Source organism: Heteronotia binoei, chromosome 5, assembly GCF_032191835.1.
Source record: "Heteronotia binoei isolate CCM8104 ecotype False Entrance Well chromosome 5, APGP_CSIRO_Hbin_v1, whole genome shotgun sequence".
NCBI lineage: Eukaryota > Metazoa > Chordata > Lepidosauria > Squamata > Gekkonidae > Heteronotia > Heteronotia binoei.
This window is the reverse complement of record NC_083227.1, coordinates 114,368,066-114,395,801: the sequence shown is the minus strand read 5'-3', so window position 1 is coordinate 114,395,801 and position 27,736 is coordinate 114,368,066. Positions and strand designations below refer to the sequence as shown.

The 27,736-nt window shown below is 44.8% G+C and overlaps 1 protein-coding gene across 5 annotated transcripts in view; it reads left to right on the top strand.

Annotated features, from left to right (window-relative positions):
- UNC5A (unc-5 netrin receptor A) overlaps nt 1-27,736 on the top strand; it is a 140,226-nt gene that overhangs the window by 96,916 nt on the left and 15,574 nt on the right. For all 5 annotated transcript variants that reach the window (XM_060240191.1, XM_060240189.1, XM_060240186.1 and 2 more), the window contains exons 2-4: nt 23,905-24,126; nt 26,744-26,887; nt 27,261-27,364. In XM_060240191.1, the coding sequence (XP_060096174.1) occupies nt 24,111-24,126; nt 26,744-26,887; nt 27,261-27,364 (264 nt within the window). In that variant the 5' untranslated portion in view covers nt 23,905-24,110. The remainder of the gene's footprint in view (nt 1-23,904; nt 24,127-26,743; nt 26,888-27,260; nt 27,365-27,736) is intronic.

Genomic DNA, 27,736 nt, shown 5'->3' with positions numbered 1-27,736 from the left:
AAGGACTTCAGGCCTGACTGGCCAGTGGCTCCAGCTATGGGGACGGTTTGCGTAGTGGTTGGGGCAATTTGAGTATTTACAACGGAGTATTCAGCTCCAGTATTAATCATGAAGGACAAATCCTGGCCCCCCAACTTGTCTTTGACCATGGGCTCCTGGGGGCCAAGTTTCAGGGAACCCGGTCTGGCCTAATCTTCCCAAGGATCCTGAGTCCCCATGGCAGCCCTTCCAATAAAGTCCGCATCTTGCATGGGTGCCCCTTGGTTAAACCTGGGATTTGTGTTTTGACCCCTGGCTGGTGGGAATCCCCCATGGCTGCACCCCCTCCCCTGCTTCGGGAGTCTGGGGGTGCACTCGGGGTTCTCTTGGGGCACGATTCCATCTAATGGCTAATTCCATGGCACCACACACACTCGTTCCGTGCCAGAGGGGGTCTCATCACTCCCGAGGCTGAGCAGGGCCTGTCTTGGTTCCGCCTTCCCTCTTTGGGACCCTTGGTGCCACCTCATCCTCCAATAGCGGCTGCAAGCAGGGCTGCCTTCATCTTAATCTTTTTCTCTTCCACCCTCTTAGCCTTTTGGTCACGGTTTACAAACACTTTCTGGGCTATCTCTAACAGCTGGGTGATATTCATGCCTGCAAAGCCCTCCTGCTTCTGCCTGCAAAGCCCTCCTGTTTTATATCATTGGCCGACTGACTAACAAATGCACAATTCACCATTTGCTGATTGTCTGTGTGCTCTAGATCAAAGGGCGAATAGACCCTATAAGCCTTATATAGACGTTCTAGAAAGTCTCCCGGGGCTTTTTCTGGTTTTTGGAGGACTTCGCCTATCCGGCTCATGTTAGTTGCCTTTTTAGCCACTTCCTGCATCCCATCTAGCAAGTAGCCTCTATAGGCCTTCTACAATCTCATGTGATCTGTATTATTTGCATCCCAATTAGGGTCGGCTTCAGGAAAGCTTTCTGCCAACCACTCTGCTCGGTTTGCTACATCGGCAGGTGTACTTGCCTCAGCCTTCTTTCTGGCTGCCCTGAATATATGCTTGCATTCCTCTGTTGTAAAAAGGGTCAGGAAAAGCTGTTGGCAATCCAGATAGGTAGGGCTGTGGGTCCCCATTATGCTAGTGAATAAATTAGTAAGAGCCTCTGGCTTTTCAGTGTAGGTGGCAGTATGGGTCTTCCAATTTAGCAAATCAGCCGATGAAAAGGGCATGTAGATATATCAGCTCTGGCCGCCCTCAATAACTCCATTCTGACCCTAAAACTGAGGGGTCTGGACTTGGCGCAAGAGTATCTCATGGGCAAAATTGAAGGAGTAGGTCGCCACACCAGAAAGGGCAGATGAGGTTGGAAACCGCAAGAGCAGCGGTGTTGAAGCTTCATCTAGGTGGTCTGCCTGAGTCTTTATTCAGACAGCATGCTTGGGGGCTGGTTGGGGGAACCCTCACATGTGGGGTGGAAAAGGAACAAGGCCTCTGATGACCATCCGGGCTCAGAAACTTTTCATTCTGATGAAACTTTTCTGATGTAATAGGGCTCAAAGGAACCCCCAACCCCGGTGGAGGGGGAAGGGCCAAGGTGACTACTTGGGACCTTGTCATCATGGAATGTCTAACCCCCAGCTGCTGAGCACCAGGGACCAGCTGCACATCGGGCGGCTGTACTATAGGGGCCTGATCCTCCTGGGGCTCCTCATCGACTCTAGGGAGAGGAAGGGATGCAGCAGGGACATAAGGAGGAGGCCATTCAAACTCGGCTATGTCTACCCCTGGAGATAAGATAGGATAGACAGGCTTGGGCTTAGAATTTGATTTTGACCCTTGAGCCACCGTCCACCGTTCAGAGTGAGATGCTTCTCCAATTACAGAGGGACTCTTTTTTAGAGCTGCCTTCTGCAGCATTGCTCTTAGCTTCAAGAGCAAAACAGTTTTTGTCGCCTTCATGCATTGCTTAAGACAAGGAGGCGGGTCTAAAAGCAAACTATACCAAGAATCAATATAGGGAAACTGGTCTGGGTGGTCTCCTGGTGGGGTGGTATCCACCACGTAAACTCTGCATGCTATTTCAGCGGAGAAGGTGCCTTCAGCGGACCAGCCTATGCCGAAGGTAGGCCACTCCCTCTCACATAACAATCTCAGCCTAGCAGGGGTCTGTTCCCCTTGGCCATAATCATCTGTGAATGCCCCATCAAAATGGGCTAGCATGCAATCCAAAGGCGTGTTTTTCGACTGAGAGCTTCCCATGTTTAAACAGAGTGAGAGTGACTTGGCTATGGCAGGCTCCTCTTCAAGCACAAACTCTGAGGCTGCATCTAAATAAACCTCCCTCATTGTTTGTATATCTACAGGGTCCCAGGGGTGCAATCCAAGGCTGAGAGTTTCATCCCACCAAAAAAGATCTGACTCCACAAGGCCGGAGGAATGTAAGTCTGGCAGGCTAGTATGGCCAAAACACCGTTAACAGAGCAAAGAATTGAAAACCGCCAAGTACGGCTCAGCCGGAACAATCTGAGCTTCCCAACCTTCTGTGCAACCTGTGATTTCTTGCCCAGCATTCCGGTGGGTAACTTCCCACACACAGATGTGGTCTCCCGCCTTTTGCCTGAGGAAATACCATCGAGCCCAAAAGGGACCCCAGACGCCGCAGGGGGCTTTGCTTTGGCGTTTTAAAACCCAGGCAGTTGTGGTGTGATCTGTTCCTTTCCACAGCTGTACTTTATAGTTGGGACACAACGCAGCTTCCCAGCAGCAGGTCAGTTTGCCTTGGGTGTCAACCCAGGGGCTAACCAAGTTAAGAAACCTCTCTAGTGGGCTCCAGAAAACCCAATCGTCTTTGTGGAAGTCGAGGGGGCCGCTCATGTAGCAATATAGGGCCAGCAAGTCTCTCAACCCGCCCGGGGCCCCAGACAGACAAGACAGCTAAACACAAATAAGAAGGAGGGGAGCACAACAGGAGCCTCAAACAACTGCTTCCTCATGTTTGCCACCCACTGCAGTCTCCTGAGTGGGAACTGGGCTACAAGCGAGTACAAAAATCGCTTCATCATGGCTGCTGCTGTCAGCAAATGTAACATTCATGCTTCATGCACACTCTCACATTCCACAAATTCCTTCCCAGCTCTTCTACTAGTCAGGCACCGGTCCAAAGCTGCTGGCAGGAAACACTTCCCTCTTCTTCAGCGGGCTTTTAAAGAGTGCTGCTGGGGGGTGATCAGTCCCGCCTTCCCTCTGAGACGGGCAGTAGCCAAACAGTCTCCTACAGAGGGGTCCTATTCCCACGGCGCCAGATTTTTACTTACCCTCTGGAGGCCGTCTAACCACGGCTGGTTTCTGTCGCCTTTTCAGGTCTGATTAGGCTCGCAGCTCAGCCCGGCCGAGGATGGAGTAGACAGAGGACGGTCAGCCAAATGAGGCCGGGAGCTCCTACCGATGCTCTGGTCTCTCCCGGCTACCGCCTACGGCTGGCCGGGGCTAATCAGTGGGGGAATAAGTCCCCCCCCCTTTAGACTGGTCACACGCACCAGAAAAGATGTAGCAGGAAACCCTTGCAGTAGGCAATTGATGGTTGGTTCAGTGACAGATGAGGCCTGAGGCAGGATCAGGAAAACAGCTTTCTGTTTATTGAAGTAACATGCGCATGGATCAGGACCATGTGGCTCATGCCAAAAGCTATGGGTCTGACCCCGATTACAGACAGAACATAGGGTTTTATACTGCTTGAAGTTATACATCAGCAAAAATCAAGCAAACTGGAAACACGTCACAAACTGGAAACACGTCACGACACAGGTGGGACATACTTGGGTCTTTTTGGTACTTTCCTTACATAGCATTACATGGCAGCATTGTTTGCAGTCATAACACAAGCTAAACCGCAGCTTTCCGGTTTAGTAAACAACTCTCTTTGGGATTCTCCAGGAATTTACCTCCCGGGTTGCATTACATATACTTCTGTTTCATCAAGCTGCATGTTGTAACATCAGTTTGCTAGCTAGCTAACCACAGTCCCATTTCCTAGGCCCTTTGGGACATTCCAAGCAAGGACAGCTTTTTGCAATACCACAGACATATTTCACATCATTTGAAGCGCCTTTTACACTGCTCTGTAAGCAAGCTTACTTGCTTCCCTTTGGCCTAAACAGTTCTAATCCCAATCTTTTACCTGTCAATAGCCAAAATAGCCTATTTTATTTTTATCCTTGTTTAACACCTGCCACATGAGCAGCCGATCTATGGCAGACACAATTTCCATGCCCAGTAAGGGGGGCAGCAGTGTGGGAAAAGGGTGGCTGTGCCAGAAGTGACTGTCCCAACTCTGCTCTCCTTTGTGCCATTGCAGGCTTGGCTCTCCAGCTTACCCTGGTAGCCATGGTTTGCCTTGCGCAGCTAGCCCTTATCCCTGCAAGGCAAATGGTGACAGTGAGCAGCATCATCCCAGGCATGCCAACCAGCCAGGAGGGAGGATCCCTGCTCCCCATTCATTGGCCAAGAGAGCAATCCTGGAGCTCAGCTGCCATGTTCATGATCCGTCTGCTAACCTCTGGCTTGCCCTGGCAAGGGAATGCATGCTGGTCTGTGCTGCAGACAGTCCCTGCACCCCAGAGCAAGCAGTGGAACAGGTAGCAGTGCAAGGAGATATTTTAAAGTGGTTTTTGACCTGCTGATCGCTGTAAAAGAGATGTGACATTTTCTGCAATTAGGTCAAGGGCCTGCGGAACCAGCTATCCATTGCTGCATAGTTCCTAGGACTCATCATGGCTGCCCCGCAAGCAAAAAATTTGCCCCAAGCAAAAAAACAAAATCCTGGCTATCGGCCTGCTCCTGTGATCTCTGAGACCAACTGGACACTGTTAACAGGGGATTGTCTTAGGGCTGCATGGACAAAATTGTATCATGGGTCACACCTGTTGACCTCACTTGCTCAAAAAAGAAAGCTGTGCCATGCTTGGAGACCAGCTCTGCCCCTTTTACATTCTCACAGCAGTTCAAAAATAATTTCCACTCACAAATGATTTTATATTTAATGTCCTTTTCTCTCAGATGAACATAAAATGCCAGTTTCTACATCTCTGCCATTTCTCACAGTTTAGCAAGCCAATCTTTCAGCAGATTTCTATGCCTTAGCAGTGATGACTTTTGCTGCTGTCAAAAGGTTTAATAAACTATTCCTATCCTCTTGGCATGCATCACTCAAAGAACCCACCACTTTTGCACTTTTTGAGAGGGAGTTTTGTTGTTATTTCTGTTGTGGATCAGAGCTTCCCTCACAACCACAGTTCTCACATTTAGCATCTCCCCAGTGTGTAGAGCTTGGTTTGGGTTCCCTTTTTTCTCATTCAACCTAGAAGAATTGTGGCTGAACTGGAGATAGAGCCATAGTACTTGATTGCAAGCTTAGTCTTGCTCTGAGGAATAATGCTCACTGGGGGTGGCACAATTACATCTCCTATTAAAATTAAAACAGAGTGCTCGACTAGGAGCTGGGAAACCCAGGTTCAGATCACTGCTCTGCCATGGAAGCTTGCTGGGTGACCTTGGGCCAGTCACTCTCAGCATGCCTTGCAGGGGGGTCTGTGAGCCTAAATGAAAGAGTAATACATACTGCCCGGAGCTCCATAGAGAATGGGTGAGATTAAACAGAGCTAAATAAATAAAGCCCTGACCTGGATAGCCCAGGCTAGCTCAAGCCTATCAGATCTTGGAAGCAAAGGCGGGTTGGGTCTGGTTAGGAGAGCATCAAGAAGTTCAAGGCTGCTGCAAAGAAGCAGGCAGTGGCAATGGCAAACCGCCTCTGAATCTCTCTTGTTTTGAAGCCCCCCTGAGTGAATGCGGCTTGATGGCAAAAATAAAGAAAGAATAAATGAAGAATAAATACATCCAAATTTAGCCCCTCCCCGAAGGAACTGCACACTTTCTCAACTCAAATAAACACAAGCATGTTTACATGTATCCCCTGGTTTCTGCATCATTTATTTTGTCCTTGAGCCAATTTTCACTTTGGGGAAGGGATTTCCCTCCCCTCAAATGAAATGGGTGATAGGAAAAGCGATGATGTGACTGGGGACAGCAGGCTTGTATTACGAAGAGCTGTGCTGTTGTATTATGAAAAACTGCGAAGCAGCTGTCTCTTTTAGGCTCTAATGTGGCCTGCCTCTGATGGCGAGCAACTAGGAACGAATGGGCAATTGTCTAGAATCCAGCTGCCTGGAACATATCTGAAGATAGCCCTTCTTACTGAAGTGGCATGGCTGTTTTCCGTTCTGCCTGGCAGAGTTTCTGTGAGAACAGCTGAAAAGAGCAGGTTGGCATTTGGCTTGCAGAGAGTTTGTATTTTAGCAGGGAAGCTTTTGGACTGTTGCTACATGCCTATGTGCTACCTTCTGCAACCAGTGTAACACCTACACAACCTATAGAGTCATAGGGACCTTGGTCAAGTCAGGAATTTGCAACTACAGCATCCCTAATAGATCCTTATCTGGTCACTGCCCAATGACCTCCAGTGTAGTCTGTTCCAGTGTTGAACAACTCTTATTATTAGGAAGGGGTTTTTTTCCTACTGTTGAACTGAAATCTACTTCCATATAATCTCCACCCATTAGTTCTGCCCTCTTGAGCACAAGATCACCCGTCCACTCATCTTCTACTTGACAACCGTTCCGATGCATGAAGACAGCAATCACATCTCCCCTTTGTCTTCTCTTCTCCAGGCTCTTTCAACTTTTCCTCATAGAGGTTGGTTTCCAGACCTCTCACCAACTTGCTTGCCCTTCTCTGCATGTGTGTAAGCAATCACATTATTACATTGCCACTCTCCTGTCCCCCCCCCCCCCCTCAAAGAGACTGACTCTGTAAAGGCTGCTTTGAACTTCCATTGCTGGGGAAGAGAAGCATTGCAGGACACTAATGCTGCCACCAGGCACATTCTCCCCCCACCCTGCCCCGGACATCCCAATAGTCTTTCTTGTGAGATTTTGCCAGAGATTGCTCTACAAGTTTTCAAGATTTTCTCCAAAACCACAAAGATAAGAAACTTGATTTTTTAAAATCCAGTTTTGCCCCAGATACCAACCCCAGTTAATTCAAGGATGTGTCCAGTACATAGCTTTGGCCCTTGTGCTGCAGTTTTGAATGAGTTATGAATAGAGGGCACCCTGTGGTACCTACTAGCAGTCAACAAAGTTACACAAAGACAGCTTGCCTGAGCATCCAAAACATGCACCCACTGCGAAAACATGTAGACAATATTACCAGTTCCCAATGAGATCAATTAAAGGTATGAACATTCATGAGACAGAATCAAGAATATGTGTTTATGTCTCTCTGCATGCACACACATGTGTGTGAGGGGCATAGTTTTGCTAACTGCTAGGTGTGAGATGAGTAGGATACTTCTTCATCCCCAAACCACTGAATTACAAAAAAAGATCTAGCCAATGCAGAAAAATAATCTTGCTTTCCCCAGAGACAAAACATTGAAAGACAAAAGGTTCCCTGGATTTGTTTCTTCAGCTTTGCAATAATTTTCAAATCTAGGACACCAAATCATAGACAATTATATGACCTCATGGACTATAACAGAATATCCCATCTCTACAAGATCTCTGGGAGATACCCGCTATCCAGCCTTTTCTTGAAAATCTCCAAAGAAAGAGATTTTACAACCAGTTTAGGCATCTAGTTCCTAGGCATATGTAATATGATGATGGATCCTGTGACCTGCCCAGCCACATGGAACCTCTCTCTCTCTCTCTCTCTTTCTCTGAGTGTGTGTGAGTGAAGTGACCTTATGAGATAATGAATTTATGGGGAAATGCAAAGAAACTTAGAAAAGAAAGCCTTATTTCCCTGTGTGTGTCATGTGCAGAAGACCACTATTAGCAGAGTCTCTGCTATATGATGAGAGGCCAGTATACTCAGACTGCCAGATGCTGGGACAGCCAGCCAGGGAGGACTGCCATTCTGGATACAACCTTCCTGCCCTGCTTATAAACTTCCAAGAAGAAAAGCTGCTGGACTAGATGGACATTTGACCAGATACAGCAGGGCTTTTCTGATGTCCATCAGACTCTGAGGGAATGTCCATTACACTAGGGTGGCATTTATTAATTGCCATGTCTCCTGGTTGCATTAGGAGCAGATTCCTATTGACCTAGTCAACTGCCTTTAGCCACTCTTTAGCTACCTCCAAGTTCACATAGCAGTTGTTTCTCGGGACAGCAGCCATGAGGCAGTCAAATAATCATCACAGGGCCCATGCAGTGCCAGGGGTAATGTATAAGGTACACAAGAACTCAAAGAGGCATAGTGGGGCCATAGAAGGTGAATGTACGTAGAATGTATGGGATGTGGAAGGAAAGCAGGAATTATACAGGAGGGTGGGATGGAACAAATGAGAAATGCAGGTTCAGTGGCTATGTGAGAGGGATGCAGGCACTTTAAGAGCATGAGGTATTTTCTAGAGTGACTTGAGCATGAAAGAAGGCAAGAGAACATATGAGCAGGCTGGTTGGAGAAAAGCACTGAAAAGCATGCGGGTGAGTCAGGGATGTTTGCATCACACATGGCAGGAGTCTGGCATGGAGGACATGGAGGCAGGAAGCCTGTAGGTGGGTAGCAGGTATTGGAAGTCTGTCAGGAGTGTGAGGGAAATCACTCTGCTGCCAGGCGTCCAATACCTTCTGGAGCATGTGAGGATTCTGGCGGGAGGGATGCATGTGGGAAGCCTACAGGTGAGACAGTAGACAAGGGGAGCTTGCAGGAAACAAGGTGGTGGGTGTGAAGCATGTGGGGAGCAAGGTATGTGGGGAGCAGGTGGAGAGTGTGCACGTGGGCAGGGAGCATGCTTAGCGTTAATTCCCCTGCATTCCATTCTGTTTAATTGCTTATTAAATTCTAAGCAGCCAATTATCAGCAGCAATTACAGCTCCGCGCAGTGACACAATCGCTGCTTTAGCATTTGTTAATCAAATGCTTATTTAGAACTCAGCTTTATTAGCTGTTCCTGGAGGGAGAGCCCAGTCTCAGAGGCTGGGGGAAGGGAACACCAGTGCCCCCCTCCCCAAATCCTCAACTCTTTTGCCCTCTGTGGTGTAGCCAGTGGCTAGACCTCCCTCCCTCCCTCCCTCTCTCTCTTGCCCTGGAACCTCCCTCCATAGGAACCACCGTGTCTCTGACTGAGAGAGACAGATTAGAATCCCATAAATGGCAAGGCAGTGGGATGCAAAGGGTCAGTCGCATGCTCTGTGCCACTAAGATTCTCATGGCCTCTGGGCTCTTGTCAGGAAAGAACGGCCCCTGCCCTCAGCCTAGCCAATGGCACAACTGAACCTTCACCTTGACTGCTGAAGCCGCTTTGCCTGAAGTTAGGGATGTCTCTCCTTTCAATCACATTCAGGGAGGCTACAGAAAAGGGCAGAGAAATTGCTCCAGCCAAAAGGCAGGGGGAGGAAAGCACAAATGTTGTCAACTGACTGGCTCACTTCCCACAATGAGAGGTCCAATAATTACCCCTGTTTTATCCAATCTAGCTGGGCATGTGAAGAACCATTCTAGATCTGAACAAGAGATGGACAAAGTGCATGACGAATGTGTCCGAGTCTAGAGTGCATTTGGCGCAAGCTGTTATGGGAGAAGTGCATAGTGTGGGCACTGGGCAGTACTATTATGTAAGTATTATTAGCAGAGATGATATATATATATGCAAGGCCTGCTGTATTCCTAAGGCAATGTGACCCAGTGGTTAGAATCAGCTGCTATCATGCTCAAAACACCAACACATTTGTGTGCACATGCATTGGTGTGTGCCTTCTAGAATACAGTGAAGGAAGAATATAGTGACTTTTTCAGCGATCTCTGATATTTAAGAAACAAAACTACCACTTTACATTGTTATACTTCTTTGGAATTGCTAGAGCCAAATGTTCAAATCCCATCAGTATTACAGTGGATTCAGATTTTAAAGATGCTTTGGGGACTCATGTAAGCTGTGTGCAGTCACAATCACTGACCTGGTGTTCTTGCTGCTGCCAGAAGGAAAGCCACGAATGGTTCACTGTGAAATGCAAAATATCTGCTAGCTTTTCATAAGACTGAAAGGAAAAGCCATTGTTATGTGTTTTTTTTTAAAACAAGATTGTGATGGGGAAATGGACTTGTATGTCTGAACCTAATAGGGTTGCCAGCTCTGAGAAATACCTGGAAATTGGGTATTGGAGCCTGGAGAGGGATCTCAGTGCCACAGAGTCTACCCTCTAAAGCAGCCATTTGCTCCAGGGGAATGAGTGTCTGTCACCTGGAGATCAGTTGTAATTCCTGGGGATCTCCAGGCCTCACCTGGAGATTGGCAGCTCTGTCATGCATTTCTCAAGATCCCCAGATCTCTAGAAATAGTGGCTGTCCTTCAAAGACCCTGAAGCACCAGTGGAGATAAAACCACTAAAACACAATCCTTGTTGCTCCACAGACTCATTGCACACCCTTCCTTTCCTACATCAGCATAGAGAATCGGGATAGGACAAACAACAAGCTGCTGTGGTCAGTGGTGAAGGTGGCATATAACTACTGCAATCAATAAGTTTAAGCCTGCACTATTTTCCTGAGCTGTAACAGTCCCAGGGAGCTGCTAGTTGCCTTGGTAGGAAACCTACATATACTAATGGGCTACATGTGAGTGTTCCCCAACAGGCCGAATGGTGGCTCCTCAGGGCCATTTCAGGTTGGGAAAATGGCGCAGCCACAGGCCGCTTGTTAACACAGGAAGCCCCACTCACCAGCAGTCTGGAGCTGCACATGGTCTTGCACTGCCCATTGCCCATTTTAAGATGACAGCAATTACAGTCTGCTCAGAATGTGAACTGCTCTGCTCAGGCAGGGGTAGGGATTAGAGAGCACATTGACAGGGGAGGCTTTGAAGTTCCCCATCCCTACGCACCATGGTTTTGATCTGAATTGGCTTCTACATTCCTGAGAATAAATGTTCAAAAATCATCAGGAGCTCCAAAAACAATACTCTAGTTTGACAAGGCCCCAAGGGCAAACATAGGAACAGTGTATGGTGGTTATGCACTGTAACTGGGATTGTAATTATCCTCTAGGGCTGAGTTGGGAAATACCTGGAGATTCGAGGAGTGGAGCCTGAGAAAGGCAGGGTTTGAGGAGGCGAGAGACTTCAATAGAGACTTCCAAAGTGGCCTTTTTCTCCAGGTGAACTGATCTCTGTCACCTGGAGATCAGTTGTAAAAATGAGAGCTCTTCAGACACCAACTGGAGGTTGGCAACCCTACCATCTACCCAACTGTCACCAGTTCATGTGTGCTGTGCTGTCTCAGGACAAAGTAATCCAGTCTCATGGTCCTTAGCCCACCTGATTAATGCCCTCCCCTCAGGATTCTGACTGAGTAGGAATTACACACCCACTCAGTTTCATGACCATAGCTGAAGTGTTCCCACACACCAGGATCATACCACAAGCAAATAGCTCTGATGCTACTGAGTCTATGTGTATATAAAAGTGGGCCAGAGACTCCAGGCCAAAAATAGCTCAACAGAGACTTGGAAACTGCAGGCATGTCATGAGCTATTCTCTGTCTGGCACACAATAGGAAGCTTGGAAGGTGGTGGCAGAAGCTGCTCATACAGCTGCAGCAGCTGCGGATCTCAAGGGCCCTTGGGGATTAAGCCTGAACAAGGAGGGAGAGCCAGAACACAACTAGGAGACAAGCCAGATGCCATAAAGTTGGGTGAAGCAGCAGCAAGAGGAAGGGGAGAGGCAAAAGTTGCCTAGGGTAACCAAGGGCAGCAGAGGGCAAGGTTCTCAGGCTTTTAATAGTTTTGTACAAGAGGGAATTGCCATGGGTGACCATGTAATGCTGCAGGAGTAAGAAAACTGGGGACTCCGGAAAATCCCTTCTTCAGTAGAGCTATTCTGAACTATCTGTTCCTTCTCACCACCGGAAAAAGCAAAAGCAGCAATTCCAGCAGAGGCTGGGTTGAAATAGGAGGCAGCACCAGTGAGTGATGTAGCCGGTGAGACACACCAGCTGTCGGGGTTAGGCAGACAGGTGCGTGTGTGTATGTGCGCGCACACCGTGGCTGGAGAAACAGCAGGAGCTTTGGCGCTTGGCCACGTGAAGTTCCTGCGCTCTGCTGCTCAGGTTTTGAAATGCTGTCCTCCCCTTCTCTAGGCTTTGCAGACAAGCAGTCACTGCCGCAGGCTGCCCAGGTTGCTATTTTTCCCTCGGTGTCGGCAATCAGACCCTGCCCTCTCTGCCAGGGGTGTGCGAGAAGGTGCGGTGGTGGTGCCCTGCAGGCGGCTGCGAGGGAGGGGAGGGGACAGAGGGGAGGGAGCAAGATCAGCTCAGTGTGGCATGACGAGACGAGGCCCCCGGAGAAGTGAGCTATGTCCCTTATTGGTCACACTACATTTCTTTTTCATTAGCAGTTAAATGCAGACATGAGGGATCGGCACAGGTTCACTGGGCGCATGCCGTGCAGCATTTCCTGCTGTGATGGATTAGACCCGGTGGAGGCTGCGCGGGGGAGGGCAGGGGGGAGCCAGTTGTCAGAGGCCCCAGCTGTGCCAGCCTGTCACAAGGGGCACGCTTGATGTATCAGGAACAAGACGGAAAGAGCCGTCCTCAGGGATGGGGAGGGGGAGAGAACCAAGACTTTGCTTCAGGGTTCAGGAGGAGGGTGCAGAATATGATGGAGGTTCTTGCAGTGGAGGAAGATATATGATGCAACTGTCCCTGCCAAATGGGTCTGAATCCCCTTTCCCCGTTACTGTATTTTTAACAGTTACTGGCAAATTTTTCTGTGTGCATACATTAGGACAGGTGAAATACCAGTTTTCTTATTTTGACATGGGGGGGGGGGGGCGGTTGTCAATATCTGCTGGAATTTGGAAATTCCATAGGTAGGGAAGTACTTTGCACCAAACAGGGGTAAATGTACCAGTGTGGGTTACCTCGGATGATCAATAGGTGGGTTCCTGCAGATGATTTGTGCCAACAGGCAGTTTTCACCAGATCTTCCCTTCTTGCTCCGACTCCTCCTTCACACTGCTCCGGGGGGGGGCATTTTGGGCTGCAGCAAGAGGGGGAAAGAAGGTCATGCTCCATCCATCAGTGGAAATTTTTGACAGGATCCAAGCCATCATTTTGAAAAGTCTTCCAAAATTCTCTAGCAGTGGGCATGTTCTGCAAAACCTTAGTGAAATGGTCTGACACTTCTGCAAAACCCCTTTCATATTAATTGCTATTTGTGTTATAATCCACCCCATCTGAAGGCCCCAGGACAGGTAACTATATGCTATTTTATCACAAGCTTCCCCTAAAACACAATCGCAACCTATCCTATGCCATCAAAAGCTAATGGAAAACAGTATACATATTTTTACCTAATACTGGAGGATATGTGCCTGTCTCCAGGGCAACAGAAGGAATGGTTCTAACTCACCATAACTAGAGCTACATCTGATAGCTGGTTTAATGTCTCAGCTTAGCACCAAATTGTACTTACAGCTTTTCAGCTGTGGAGAGCTGTATTCGAAAGCTTAAAGCATAAAGGTGGGTGTTTGAATCTGAGCATCAAGGATCTACATGTTTCAATAATAACGCCATAGGCTGGTCATCAAACAGTGTGGTCCACAAGCCGCCAAAAGAGACTAAAAGGATATTAGCAGGCTGAATATGAAGAAGGAATTCCACAGTCATCTAGGAAGATGTAGAGCAGGGGTGTCAAACATGTGGCTCAGGGGCTGAATCAGGCCCCCAGAAGGCTCCTTTCAGGCCCCCAAGCAACTGTCTGTCATCTGCTTCCTTCTCCCTCTCTCTTGCTTCCTTCTGCATCTCAGCTTGCTTTGCAAGGCTTGCTCCATTTTCTCCATTGATTGAGGCTCCATTGACTCCTGGTGCTCTGGGGAGGGAGGGAAAGAGCCAGAGCTTCCTTTGCCCAGTTCCCTGGATCCCATGGGAGAAGTACAAAAAAAGCACCTTTAAGACCAACAAGTGCTGATGTTTTAAGCATGTTTTATTTTAAGGGTTTTTTTAAAAAAAAACTTTAATCATGTTTGTCTGTGTCTTTTAAAAAGTGTATATCTCTGCTACCTGATCTTAAATAGGTACACACATTGCCTGGTCCAACATGGCCCGGCCCGACAAGGTCTTCTTTATGTCAGATCCAACCTTCATAACAAATGAGTTTGACACCTCTGTTGAGGATCAAACCTAACCCTCAAAAAGCGCAGCCCCTCCCCCCCCCCCCAAAAAAAAGCATCTTGCATATATATTGCCTTTGGGGTATATTTCTACCTCAAGCCAAATTCCAGCATATCTTGGAATAGAAAATTGGGTATTCCACAATACCAAAAATGTTTGTGGAGGTGAAAGTCATTGTTCTTGACAGTACCAGAACATCCAGAGACTGAAAATACGCTTTCACATGAGGCAGAATGTGCTCACTCCCTTTTTGGATATTAAATAATTCACAGCAGTTCTGCTCCTTTTTAAAGCTTTAATTTTTATTTGCAATTTTAACAAACAAAACATACGTTTTGAACCGGAGATATTATAAAACTGAGACAAACTGTCTTAACTGTTTAAAGACCTTAACAAAGGTCTTTATGGGACAGGAGATGATGGCAGCTATGGGGTACACTCATGGCCATAGTAATAACTATTAGCCTTAAATATGCAACTTTTTTTTTTTTTTGCAACAACAGTATGCACCAGTAGTATGTTGCTAATTCCAGTTAGGATTGCATTTGCAACCAAGATTTCAAGATGCAGGTGGTTATGAGCTTTTAAAAGTCAAATTGTTCTGAAAAGATCCAGGAACTTTGACTCTCAAGAACTCACCCCCTGTCCCCAGAAAAAATCTTGTTGGTCTCTAAGGTGCTACCAATCCTACTGGCCTGAAATGTAGCTGTTCTACTGCAGTCTGACACATCTACCCTCTGGAACTATTTGCAGCCAAGTATTACAGAAGTGTGTGTGTGTAAATTAAATTGCTGACAAGTCACAGCTGATTTATGGCAATCCTCTCTTGGGGTTTTCAAGGCAAGTGATTAAACAGAGGTAGTTTGCCACTGCTTTCCTCTGCAAAGACTTGGTTGGTGGTCTTCATCCAGCTAGTGACCCAGTTTACACAGCAAGTTCTGATAAGAGTGGGCTTTTACTGAGTTCCAGTTTGGATTTCATGGAGAATTGACGAGCTTTCCAGTGGAAGAGCTCACCAAACCCTCTATTCTGGACAGAGAAGGTGTTTTAATACCTGCTGTCTACATCATCTAGGCAAGATGATGGCCAAGGTATGCTTAAAGTTTTGAGGAGAGGTACTTTGGCTAACGAGAAATCCCAGGGGGAGTTTCTTTTTGGCTTTGAAGAGTCTCCAGAGAAGAACCGCTTCCAACGTCTATAGAGGGTATCTGGGGTCGTTAAATCGACATAAATTCAACGTGTGCCAAGCTTCTTAAGGGCTAATTAATCGTGGATGAGAAACAGACCAGTGTTTTTGATGTCGGGACTTCAAAGGTAAAGAGATTTTTACCTGTTGCTCCGGGACTAAATTGGGAAATATTTGGAAGGCAAACAAAGGTCTGGACACATAAACAACTTGTAATAATAAAGAAGGAGGAGGAGGGGGAAATCTTGGACTGAGTTAAATAGATATAAAGCTTAAAAAAGGCAAAAGCTGATATTGCTTGGGATTTTTGTGGTCACTCCCCCCAAGAGTGGAAGAACTGCAGATCAACAAGTCATTACAGGAAACGATGTCTGGGAACATCGTGAGACTTCACAACCATAGATAACAAGACTTTGTGGCAAGTGTGGGCGGAAGAGGCCATCAAGGGAAGGGGAAACTACAGATTTTTTAAGCCCCTCTACGACCAAACCATACAGAAACATCGAGCACCATTTCGGGAAATTATAACTTTTTAAAAATTATTTTTAATTATAATTTAAAAATTATCTGGACCCAGGGGTATAGGAGGCGGCAATTTTGGGCTTTTCTGAAAGGGCATGCCCTAATCTATAAGACTAGACCATTTAAAAAGAACTTGGTGACTTCAATTGTAAAGCCTATATTTATAATGGGAAGGCAGTAATGTCAGCCCAAAAACCATTACAGACAAGATCCAAGACACTAGAAGAGGGCAAAAAGGCTGATAAAAAAGAACAGATGGATGCCATGGAAGCTAGATTGTATAAACTGATTAAAGATTCTATAAGTGATTGTAAGAAGGAATTAAAAAAAGATATAGAAGTTCTCAGTAAAGAGTTTAAATCAGTATCCAAAAAAATCCAAGAGGTGGAAGAGAAAGTGAAAGACCACGATGAAAGGATTAATACAGTGGATTCCACTATTAAAAAATTGCAGGACAAAGCAGGACTGCAGGACTGCAAATCAATGGAAAATCAGATACATTTGAGAGGTGTGCCTGAAAAGGATGGTGATTTAAGGAAATGCATAATAAGGATTATTGCTGAATATGTTGGAGATGATCCTGAGGAGACTAATTACTTTTATGACTATATTTACAGGGTCAATTCAGAATATGCCTCTTCCGGTTGGCATATAACTGACCGGCACCTGAAAAACCCCAAAGAAAGGTTGTAGGATAGCACATTGATAGATCGTTTTCTTGTTTTAACTGCTGTAAACTATTTAATGTATTTTAATATTCATTAATCTTATTGTTAAAATTTTATGTTGTGAGCCGCCTCGGTGAGGAGGGCGGGATATAAATCAAATGAAATGAAAATATGCAAGGAAAAATAAACTACCTAGAGATGTGGTACTGAGATGTGTAACAAGAGACTTGGTGGGAAGGATTCTAAGCAAACAGTATGAAGGCAAGCTGATTGTGGAAGGCAGTGATGTTAGAATTATGAAAGAATTACCAAGGAAAGTCTTAAGTGACAGAAGATTATATAAAAAATTGACTGAGCAATTAAGAGAGAGTCAAATGAGATATAGATGGATTCTCCCAGAAGGATTGGTTTTTGAATACAAGGGGAAGAAGATTACCATTACAAGCACTCAGGAGATGGAGAAGTTTTTGGTGGAGAATAAAGAATTTGGAGGTTCAGATTAAAATAGAAAACCATGATGGATTACAAATTATTATCTTGGAATGTAAATGGACTTAATTCACCACAAAAAAGAAAGACAACTTTTCATTGGATTGGGAAGCAAAAATGTAACATAATTTGTCTACAAGAAGTACATATTTAACGATTGGATTACAAATATTTGTGGAATAAGCAATTTGGTATGGAATTTTTTCATTGGCTAAGGAGAAAAAAAGAGGCGTGGTTTTTTATGTAAAACAGGAATTGGAACCAAAATTGATTTTTAAGGACGATGATGGTAGATATATTGCAGTGCAAGTGATGATGAACCACAAGAAGACTTTGCTATTGGGACTGTATGCTCCTAATGGAGCAAAATATTCTTTTTTCAAGGACATTATGCAGCAACTTGATCAAGAGACATATGAGCAGATCATGTTAATGGGAGACCTTAATGGTACAGTTAAAAATATTTTGGACAGATCTGGAAAGAAGAATAATGAAGGTAAACTACCAAAGTCTTTTTTTGAATTAGCCAAGCAAGAAAATCTTGTAGACATTTGGAGGGAGAAAAATCCTACAGTTAGAGACTATACCTTCTTCTCAGCTTGACATAACTCTTTCTCAAGGATTGATATGTTATGGAGTACAAAAAATTTGGGACTTACAACAAAAAAAAATAGAGATTCTTCCAAAAATAAGAGCAGATCATAATCCAATAATGTGGTCTGCGAAATCTACCAAAAATACTTTAAGATGGCGAATAAATGAAGATTTACTGCAGAAAGATGGGGTAGTAGAATCTCTACAAAAAGAGACTAAAGCCTTTTTCCAAGTAAATGAAAATGAGGACGTTCAATATCAAACAGTGTGGGATGCTTATAAAGCGGCAATGAGAGGTATTTTAATCACATTGAATAATAAAGACAGAAAAGCTAAAGATAAACAAATGACAGACATACAGAAGGAGATTAAGAAGAAGGAGAGAGAGCTTAAAAAGAGACCGGGGGAAAAGAAGATTTTAAAAGAAATTGGAATTCTACAGGACCAACTAAGGCACTTGTTAATTAAAGAAGTAGAATGGAACTTTAAAAGGCTTCAACAAAAATCTTTTGAGAGTGCAAATAAAGCTGGAAAATACTTGGCCTGACAAATGAAAAGAAAAAGGGAAAATAAAAGTGTTAATAAAATTAGTTTGGGCAACAAAGAAATTGTTGACCAGGAAGGAATCAAAAGAGAGTTTTATAGGTATTATGCAAATTTGTATCAAAGTAATGTGGGGGAGGGGAAGAGAAAATAGATGCCTTTTTACAGGAAATTAATGTTAAACCCCTAACGGACAATATGAAAAAGATCTTAAATGACCCAATTGGTAAGGAAGAAATTGAAGCGGCAATTAACTCAATGAAGACAGGGAAGGCTCTGGGTCCTGACGGTTTTACAGCAAGATATTATAAAGTTCTTATTTATTTATTTATTTATTTATTTATTCCTTTACATTTATATCCCGCCCTCTCCGCAGGCGGACTCAGGGCGGCTCACAACATCATAAAAACAATCAATTCAATAAAACATATAAACCCATGATTTACTTATCAATTTAAAACTATTAGCGCTGTCTCAGTCCAATCTAGGCGGTATTGACTTCTGCCTATGCTCGCCAGCATTCTGTGGGATGTCCGGTGGCAGCCCATTTTCAATCAACCACAAAAGCCTGTTTAAACAGTTCGGTCTTACAGGCCCTGCGGAACGCCGACAAATCCTGCAGGGCCCTTATAGCTTCTGGGAGGGTGTTCCAGAGTTCTGGTGCTGCCACCGAGAAAGCCCTAGATCTTGTTATGCATAGCTTGGCTTCTTTTGGGCCAGGGGCAGACAACAGATTTTTTGTCCCTGATCGCAGTGCTCTCTGGGGGATATATGGGGAAAGGCGGTCCCGTAGATAGGCAGGTCCCTGACCATATAGGGCTTTAAAGGTTAATACCAACACCTTGAAGCGAACTCGGAACACAACAGGCAACCAGTGCAGCTCTCTCAGCACTGGCTGAATGTGCTCCCGTCGTGGTAGCCCCATTAACAGCCGTGCCGCAGTGTTCTGCACTAGTTGTAGTCTCCGGGTTAGCGTCAGGGGTAGCCCCATGTAGAGAGCATTACAGTGATCTATTCTTGAGGTGACCGTAGCATGGATTACCGTCACTAAGTCGTTGCGCTCCAGGTAAGGGGCCAGCTGCCGCGCTTGCCGAAGATGGAAAAAGGCAGCTCTAACAGTGGCTGCTACCTGAGCCTCCATTGTAAGGGAGGACACCTAAGCTCTTGACCTTGGGGACCGGTATCAGTGGCACCCCATCAAGGGCCGGCAGCTGGATCTCTCTCCCCGGACCGCCCCAACCCAGGTAGAGAACCTCCGTCTTCATCGGATTCAACTTCAGCCGACTCAGTCTGAGCCAAGAGGCCACGGCTTGTAATGCCAGGTCTAGATTTTCCAGGGTACAGTCAGACTGGCCACCCATCAATAGGTAGAGCTGGGTGTCATCCGCATATTGATGGCAACCCAGTCCATACCTCCTGACAATCTGGGCAAGGGGGCACATATAGATATTAAATAGCATCGGGGATAGGACCGCTCCCTGCGGCACCCCACAACTAAGAGAGTGCCTCTGGGATGCTTCCTCCCCTATCACCACCCTTTGTCCCCGATCTTGGAGAAAGGAGATCAGCCACTGCAAGGCAGATCCCTGAATCCCCACTTCGGTAAGGCGGCTAGTCAGTAGCTGATGGTCAACCGTATCAAAAGCGGCTGACAGGTCTAATAACAACAGCACTGCAGAGCCGCCCTGATCCAGATGTCGCATAAGATCATCCATGAGAGCGACCAGAACTGTCTCCATCCCGTGACCTGGCCGGAAGCCGGACTGGAATGGATCCAGTGCGGTAGTGTCCTCCAGAAATCCCTGCAGCTGAGTCGCCACCGCCCGCTCTATGACCTTACCCAGAAAGGGAAGGTTTGACACCGGCCGATAGTTTGCCAATGTGGCCGGGTCTGCTGATGGTTTTTTTAAGAGGGGACGGACCACTGCCTCTTTAAGAGGTGTGGGAAAGATCCCTTCAATCAGGGACCTGTTGATAATGTCCTGTAGTGGTTCACGAAGCCATGTTTGGCTAGCTTTTATAAGCCAAGACGGGCACGGATCTAACCTACAGGTCGTAGGGCGTACAGCTGCAAGGATCCTGTCGACTTCCTCCAGACTGAGTGGACTGAAGGAGTCCAGAATTGAACCAGAAGACGTGCTCGGTGCCCCAAGTTCATCTTAAAGAAACTCTACTTCCAAAACTTCAGAAATTGATGAACATTATAAGTATAGATGGGAAGATACCTAATATTTGGAAGGAAACAGTAATCTTGTTGATACCAAAAGAAGACAGAGATGTGACTAATGTAAAAACTATAGACCAATTTCATTGCTAAATAATGACTACAAAATATATGCTAGAATTTTAGTGGAATGCCTGAAGCAGCATTTGAATAGTTTTGTTAAAGAGGAACAAGCAGGGTTTCTCCCCAGAAGGCAATTAGGAGAAAATATCAGAACTGTAATAGATAGAATATTATGAAAAACATCCTGAAATGAAGTAGCTTTGCTTTTCGCTGATGCAGAGAAAGCTTTTGACAATGTTCATTGGGACTTTATGTTTGCAGTAATGGAGAAATTGGGATTGGGTGAAGACTTTGTTAGAATGGTAAAGGCAATATATACTGACCAACAAGCAAGACTTTGTATAAATGCAGATTTGACAGAGAAAATAGCAATTTGTAAAAGAACAAGACAAGGGTGCCCTCTGTCCCCTTTGATATTTATAATGATGCTGAAAATACTGCTTATGCAAGTTCAAGAAGATAAGGAGATAGAGGGTTTGAAATTAAAAGGCTTTTCTTACAAATACAGAGTGTTTGCAGATGATGTAATGTTTATAAATGAAAACCCAACTCAAGTTACACCGTTGCTGCTCCAAAAAATAAAAGAATATGGTGATCTGACAGGCTTTTATGTAAATAAAGAGAAAACAAAAATTTTGTGTAAAAATATGTCAAAATCTAAGCAACTGGAATTACAAAATTTAACAAACTGTGAAGTGGCCTCTAAAGTAAAGTATTTAGGAGCAGAAATTACAACAAAGAATATTGACTTATTTAAAAACAACTATGAAAAGCTTTGGCGTAAAATTGAGGTGGACTTACAAAAATGGAATAAGTTGAATTTGCCTATCCTGGGTAGAATATCGGCAATAAAATGAATGTATTACCAAGAATAATGTTCTTGTTTCAAACTATACCAATAGTGAAAGAAGATAAACAATTTCATAAATGGCAGAGGAAACTTTCGGAATTTATATGGGCTGGCAAGAAACCAAGAATTAAGTTGAAGATCCAGACAGACGCTAAAGAAAGGGGAGGCTTCCAAGTACCGGATTTAAGACTATATCATGATGCAGTTTGTTTGGTATGGATTAAGGATTGGATAGTGTTATTAAACAGAAAATTATTAACATTAGAGGGCCATAGAAAGATTTTTGGTTGGCATACATATTTGTACTATGGGAAAAGTAAAATGGATGGTTTTTTCTCACATTATTATGTAAGAAGTAGTTTGCTTAAAATTTGGTTGAAATACCAAAAATATGGAGATGAGAGGAAACCGTTGTGGATTGTGCCAATAGAAGTAATAAAGTTATATTCGGATATTGAGGAAGAGAAATGGTTACCATATAAACAATTGTTAAAAATACAAGGAGGCAAAGCAAAATTAAAATCAATGGAAGAATTGGATTATAAATTTAATTGGTTTCAATGGTTACAAATTAAAAGTCTGCTGAAGCAGGATATTAGGAATGAAGGAATAAGACAAGAACAAACAGAAATGGAGAAAATGCTGTTTGGTGAGGACGTAAAATTGATCTCAAGGGTATATAAACTGTTACTGAAATGGTCTTCAGAGGAAGAAGTGGTAAAATCTCAAATGATAAAGTGGGCAATTAATATAAACAAAGAAATTCAGATGGAACAATGGGAATATTTGTGGAAGAACTCTATGAAAATATTGACATGTAATAACATAAAAGAAAATTGTTACAAAGTGTTGTATAGATGGTATATGACACCAAAAAAACTGTCAAAAACAAATAATCAGATGTCTGATCGATGTTGGAAATGTAAAAAACATGAAGCGTCCTTCTACTATATGTGGTGGACTTGTGAAAGGGCTGTACAATATTGGCAAATGATCCAGCAAGAAATGTCAAAGATTTTAGGATACAAAGTGAAGAAGGCACCAGAAATCTTTTTGTTGGGATTACAAATAGAAAATTTTCTGAAGCAAGGCAGAACATTACTTTGGTACATGCTTTCAGCTGCACGGACATTGTATGCACGGTTGTGGAAGCAAAATAAAATTCCAGAAAAATGGGACTGGGTTATGAAAACTATGCACTGGAGTGAAATGGACAAATTAACAAGAACACTAAAGGAACTTGATATGGAAAAATTTAATAATGAATGGCGAAAGTTTCAGAACTATGTGGAAGAACATTGGAGAGTGAAAGGACACTTGGTGATATTTAATAATGGATAACGTGTTTATCAGCTATTTTTAATTTACTGAGACAAGAATGATAGTTAAAATGAGAGTATGAGAAAATATTTTGTTCTTTCTTAAAAGATTATAATAAGATAGATAATATGACTTAATTTAGTAATATATTGGATCATTAATCGAATGAGGTAATAACCATAAAGAAGTATAAGTTCCTTTTTTCTTTTTAAACAGTTTTTTTTAAATGTTAAATTACCTTTATTGCTTTTATATTGTAAGTAACACTGGGGAAGTCTTGAAAGGGAGGAGGGGAGGTGGAAATGTGATGCAACATATTGACTTTTATTTGAGAGAAGTAAATGAAATAGTGATATAATATCTTGTAGAATAATAAAAATTGTTTTTACATAAAGAGTGGGCTTTTACTGTACCATTCCACATCCCTCACAGTAATGATTAGTAGTAGCTATAACCATTGTGTGTATTGGGGAACAGTTCTACAATGAAAGTTAGTTACATGCCCTCCATAGTAAGATAGAAACACACACAACCAATTACCACTGCTGTTCCACCTGTGTTGTTTTTGTGATGGGCTATAGCTATTGTCTACCATCCTGGTTGGTACACTGCCATGGCTGATCTTAAAATGGTGTTGGATTGTAATTCTCTGCAATTGTTCCATTGGAAGTGCTTGTGACATTTCCTGTTCATTTCCTAAACTCTTAAGAATTGCCAGTAAATGTCAACTATCATGAGTTTTTGACATTTACCATGATGTCTATACAACCTAAGAGGAAGTCCCTGTGGTGCTTTTCATTGGCCCTTACTAGGGGTGGTATTTGGTTGCATTTATAAGGCTTGAGGACAAGAAGTTCAGGCAGTCAATGTGACCATCAGAAGTTGGCTGTGGAGGCAACAGCATGGCTGAGAGCTCTTGCTTCAGTTGCTTTCATTAATGTTATGGACCAATTAACTGTATAATTAACCAAAGATCCCCAAAGAGCAGAAGCTGTTCTGATTACAGAAAAACAGAGTTAAAACTCTTTTTAACCTCAGAAAGTTGCTTTTAGAGAACTCTGAGCCTGGTGAGTAGAACAAAAGTGCAATTTAATCTTGAAGGATTTAATAGAGACCATTACAATCTCTGGTCCTGGGGTGGAAACCTATTTCTTCAAGCCCTGGATGAAGTTTTGTCATTGCCCCTATGCCTGTTTCTAATCATGTGCTTTCTGTCCACCCTGTCCAGGTGCCCAGCAAAGTGCCACAGTGCCCATCCCTGTGCCAGGCTCTGCTTCAGACCTGCTCCCTCACTTTCTGCTGGAACCTGAAGATGTTTATATTGTCAAGAACAAACCAGTGACCCTGGCCTGCAAGGCCACGCCTGCCACTCAGATCTACTTCAAGTGCAATGGCGAGTGGGTGCATCAGGGTGATCACATCATACAGCGGAGCATGGACAAAAGCACCGGTGAGTGATGGGATTGGGATGAAAAAACAGGGGAGAGATTGCTATTTTTATGGCCTGAAAGACTGATAGCCAGTTTCTGCCTCAGTGCCAAAATATCTTGACAATTGCTGCAATCTTAAGCATAGTTGCACCCTTCTAAGCCCATGGATCTCAAAGGTATGACGCTCCTTAGGGCTCACTGTGAGTTAGGAGGGTCTCGTAGGACATACCAACACTACAGATCAGTATTGTGTTTATACCATTCTAACTCTCATGCCTTTTGCTAAAGACTGCTAGGAATTTTAGCTCTCATTATTCTTTGTTAGAGTAAACTAGCCCTGCTGATAGAACTACAGTCCCAAGGAGAGAGGCAATTAGTATTAAACCAGCTGAAGTCTACAATGAAGATATATCCATAGAGTTCAGATCATTCCATTCACACCAACTGAGGGACTCATCAGACTGTTCACCTCTTTCTGTAACTGCATTAAAAGTGTCTTCCTCCCCAGCTCATACTGACCATGTGCCTGGTCTTTCAGTAGATGTTTTATTACTGGGTAGGCAGCAGAACATCATCATAGCATGAATCAGATCTAAACTGTCAATGGAGGATGAGGCCAAAAAGAGAAGGCAAGCAAGACTTCCAAGGGAACTGAGGTGGGACCTTCCTCGTTTAGACACCTTACGAGACATTTTGTGAAAATGGCAAGGGCAGTGCAAAGAGCAGAACTCTTCAGGGCCCTGGGGGAAAAGGCGCTGCCTTTGGGTAATTGGAGGGCTGTACTCTGTGCTTTAAAAAAATGAATGTCAAAAATTCTGGACCAAGAAAAACCGGATCCTGCAGCCTGCATGGATTAAGCCCACAATCAAGTTTGCACAATTTCTGAAGCTGTAACAAGGGCAATTCAAGTGAGCTGGTCTTGCTCACACTCTAGGCAAATTTACCTAGGGCGCTAGCAGGGTGAGGGCACTGAATTCAGCCCCCCCCTCTCCCTAGGCAAATCCCTCATTTGCCTTGAGAGCTGTGCTCCCCAGCCTCCTCCTTCCTGCCTTTCCCACTATTTCAATGCCCAGGAAGGGGTGGTGGAGTGCTGTGCTTCCTGGGCTATTTAAAGCCCCCCCCACCAATCAGCTGATTGGCCAGCAAAATGGTGCTGGAGGCTCGTGGCTCCTATGCCGACCCTCTGGCATGATCACTATCAGTGCAGGGTTGAGGGGGCAGCAGCAGCAGGAAGGATGAGTGAGCCGTCGAAAGAGTGTCCGCCACCACTGCCTCCTCCTCCCCCCTTCCTTCCCATGCGATCCAGGAAGGAAGGGGGGGAGGCAGCGGTGATGGCCACTCTTTTGGCAGCTCACTCACCCTTCCTGCTGCTTCTGCCCCCCCAACTCTGCACTGATGGTGATCGCGCCAGAGGGCCAGCATAGGAGCCAAGAGCCTCCAACACCATTTTACTCACCAATCAGCTGATCAGCAGCGGGGTGGGGGGGGGCTTTAAATAGTCTGGGAAGTGCAGCACTCCACCACCCCTTCCTGGGCATTGAAATGGTGGGGAAGGGCGGAAGAAGGAGGCACAGTGGAGGGGGGCGGCAGAGCAGCGTGGGGGCAAGTGGGGTGCCATGCGCCCTAGGGCCAGCCCTGCAAGTGAGGCATTTGCCTTGGACACACAAAGCAGAGGTGGGGCAGGAAAAAGTATATCATGACTAAAATAAACATTGTGTTATTACCAAAATAACGGCTATGAAAGAATGGGAGGGGGACTTGCCTCAGGATGCAAGATTAGCTAGTTATGGCTCTACAATTTCTTCTGCAATTTGTATAACTTTTACATAGATTATTCTGAGTTTGGTTGGCAAGTAGGAGGGGGAAGGAGGCATCCAGAGGACTGAAGCCCCACCTCCCAGTGGCTGGAAATCAAGTCACTGCTCTAGCTCCTTCTACAGGTGTTGCTCATTCACTTCCAAGTTCCAACACATCTTCACAACCACAAGGGACAGAATTTTTAACAAATATTAGCTGAGATTCTCCAGAGGCTGAATTCTGCAACCTCTACCATATTCCACACTCCGCCGCATGCCTCAAAATTGTATCCTGCTCTCAGCCCTGCAGAGTGCCTCCCCACATTGATCTCCTCCACCCCGCTTTTGTCTGGCATCTAATTATAGCAGCTTAGATTACATTAGCTCAGGTATGGAAACAACAAATAACTCTGGTGGGGTGGAATGGTTAGAGTTTGGTTTGTAATGAATATGAACAAGATGACAAGCTATAAATATTTGCAGTCACGAAAAGCAAAGACAGATGACAAATGACTAAAGTCTTGGTCTCCATTTGTAAAGTTTGGAGATTTTTGTAATCGATTGATTACGGTAAAGAGGGAGGTATTAGGATTATTAAATTATGTACTATATCTTTTGTCCTGTCTTTTTTTCTTCCCCTCCTTGAATAATATTATTTATGTACGTTGGCAGAGTTTTCTGTGAATTTTATGTGTTAGTTGTGGTTAATGTACATATATTACACGTTAGGCACATGTTTGTTAAGGCTTTTTTTTGTAATTGGAATAAAAATCAACCCCAAACAATCTGTCTCTCCCCCTCCCCTTGTCACTTGCTTCTTTGTCCCTTGATATTTTGGTAGGCCTGCCCCTCATGGAGGTGCGGATTGACATCTCACGGCAGCAGGTGGAGAAGATCTTTGGCCTGGAGGAGTACTGGTGCCAGTGTGTTGCCTGGAGCTCTTCTGGCACCACCAAGAGTCAGAAGGCCTATGTGCGCATTGCTTGTGAGTGATTCTTTATCCACCCAGGGGACTGAGGCTTTGCCAGTGACCCCGTTAGGATAATTCCAAGATCATCCATCATCCCTATTCTCAAGCCTCCTCCTCATTTTATTCCCTCCCTACCATCCTGTCCAGGACCTCCTTAGATATCAGGCTCCAGCAGCTGTACATCAGAGCCTGCAACAGGACTTATTGTCCATTTAAGTGTGACCCATTGGGTCCTGTATTGGCAGGGAGTAGGCAAGGCTTTGTTAACAGCATTGCCGATCTAGCACCATGTATGTATATGTATATATGTGTGTATACACACACACATATATATAGGGAATTGGGTCTTGGGAGTCATAATATCACAGTGAGTCTCTCCTTTTTTTAGATCTGCGGAAGAACTTTGAACAAGAGCCAGTGGCCAAGGAGGTTTCTATTGAACAGGGGATTGTACTGCCTTGTCGCCCTCCAGAGGGGATCCCACCAGCTGAAGTGAGTACCAGCCCCCTATACTTATTCCTGGGTAACAAGAGAAGGCCAAGAGGTAGGCGGTCAATGAAATGGCCCTCTATGAAGCCCACCCCTTGCAATATATCCCAAGAGGTTTGAAGCAACAATCCAACATGGAGCTACATCCCACCCCCAACTCCTTAATTTTGCCACCCCACAATCCTTGCTTCTGATCTGGACTGGGTTCATGATAACCCTTTCCCCTCCATTCTCCCCACCGCTTGATTGACACCAGCTCATCTCTCTGCAGAGCTCATTAACTCACATTCTGGAGCTTCCCTAGGCTGCCCTGGTGCTGACTGGCCTGTCAATCTCTGTCCCTCACTAGGTCAGTACCAGAACGTGTTTCCCTTT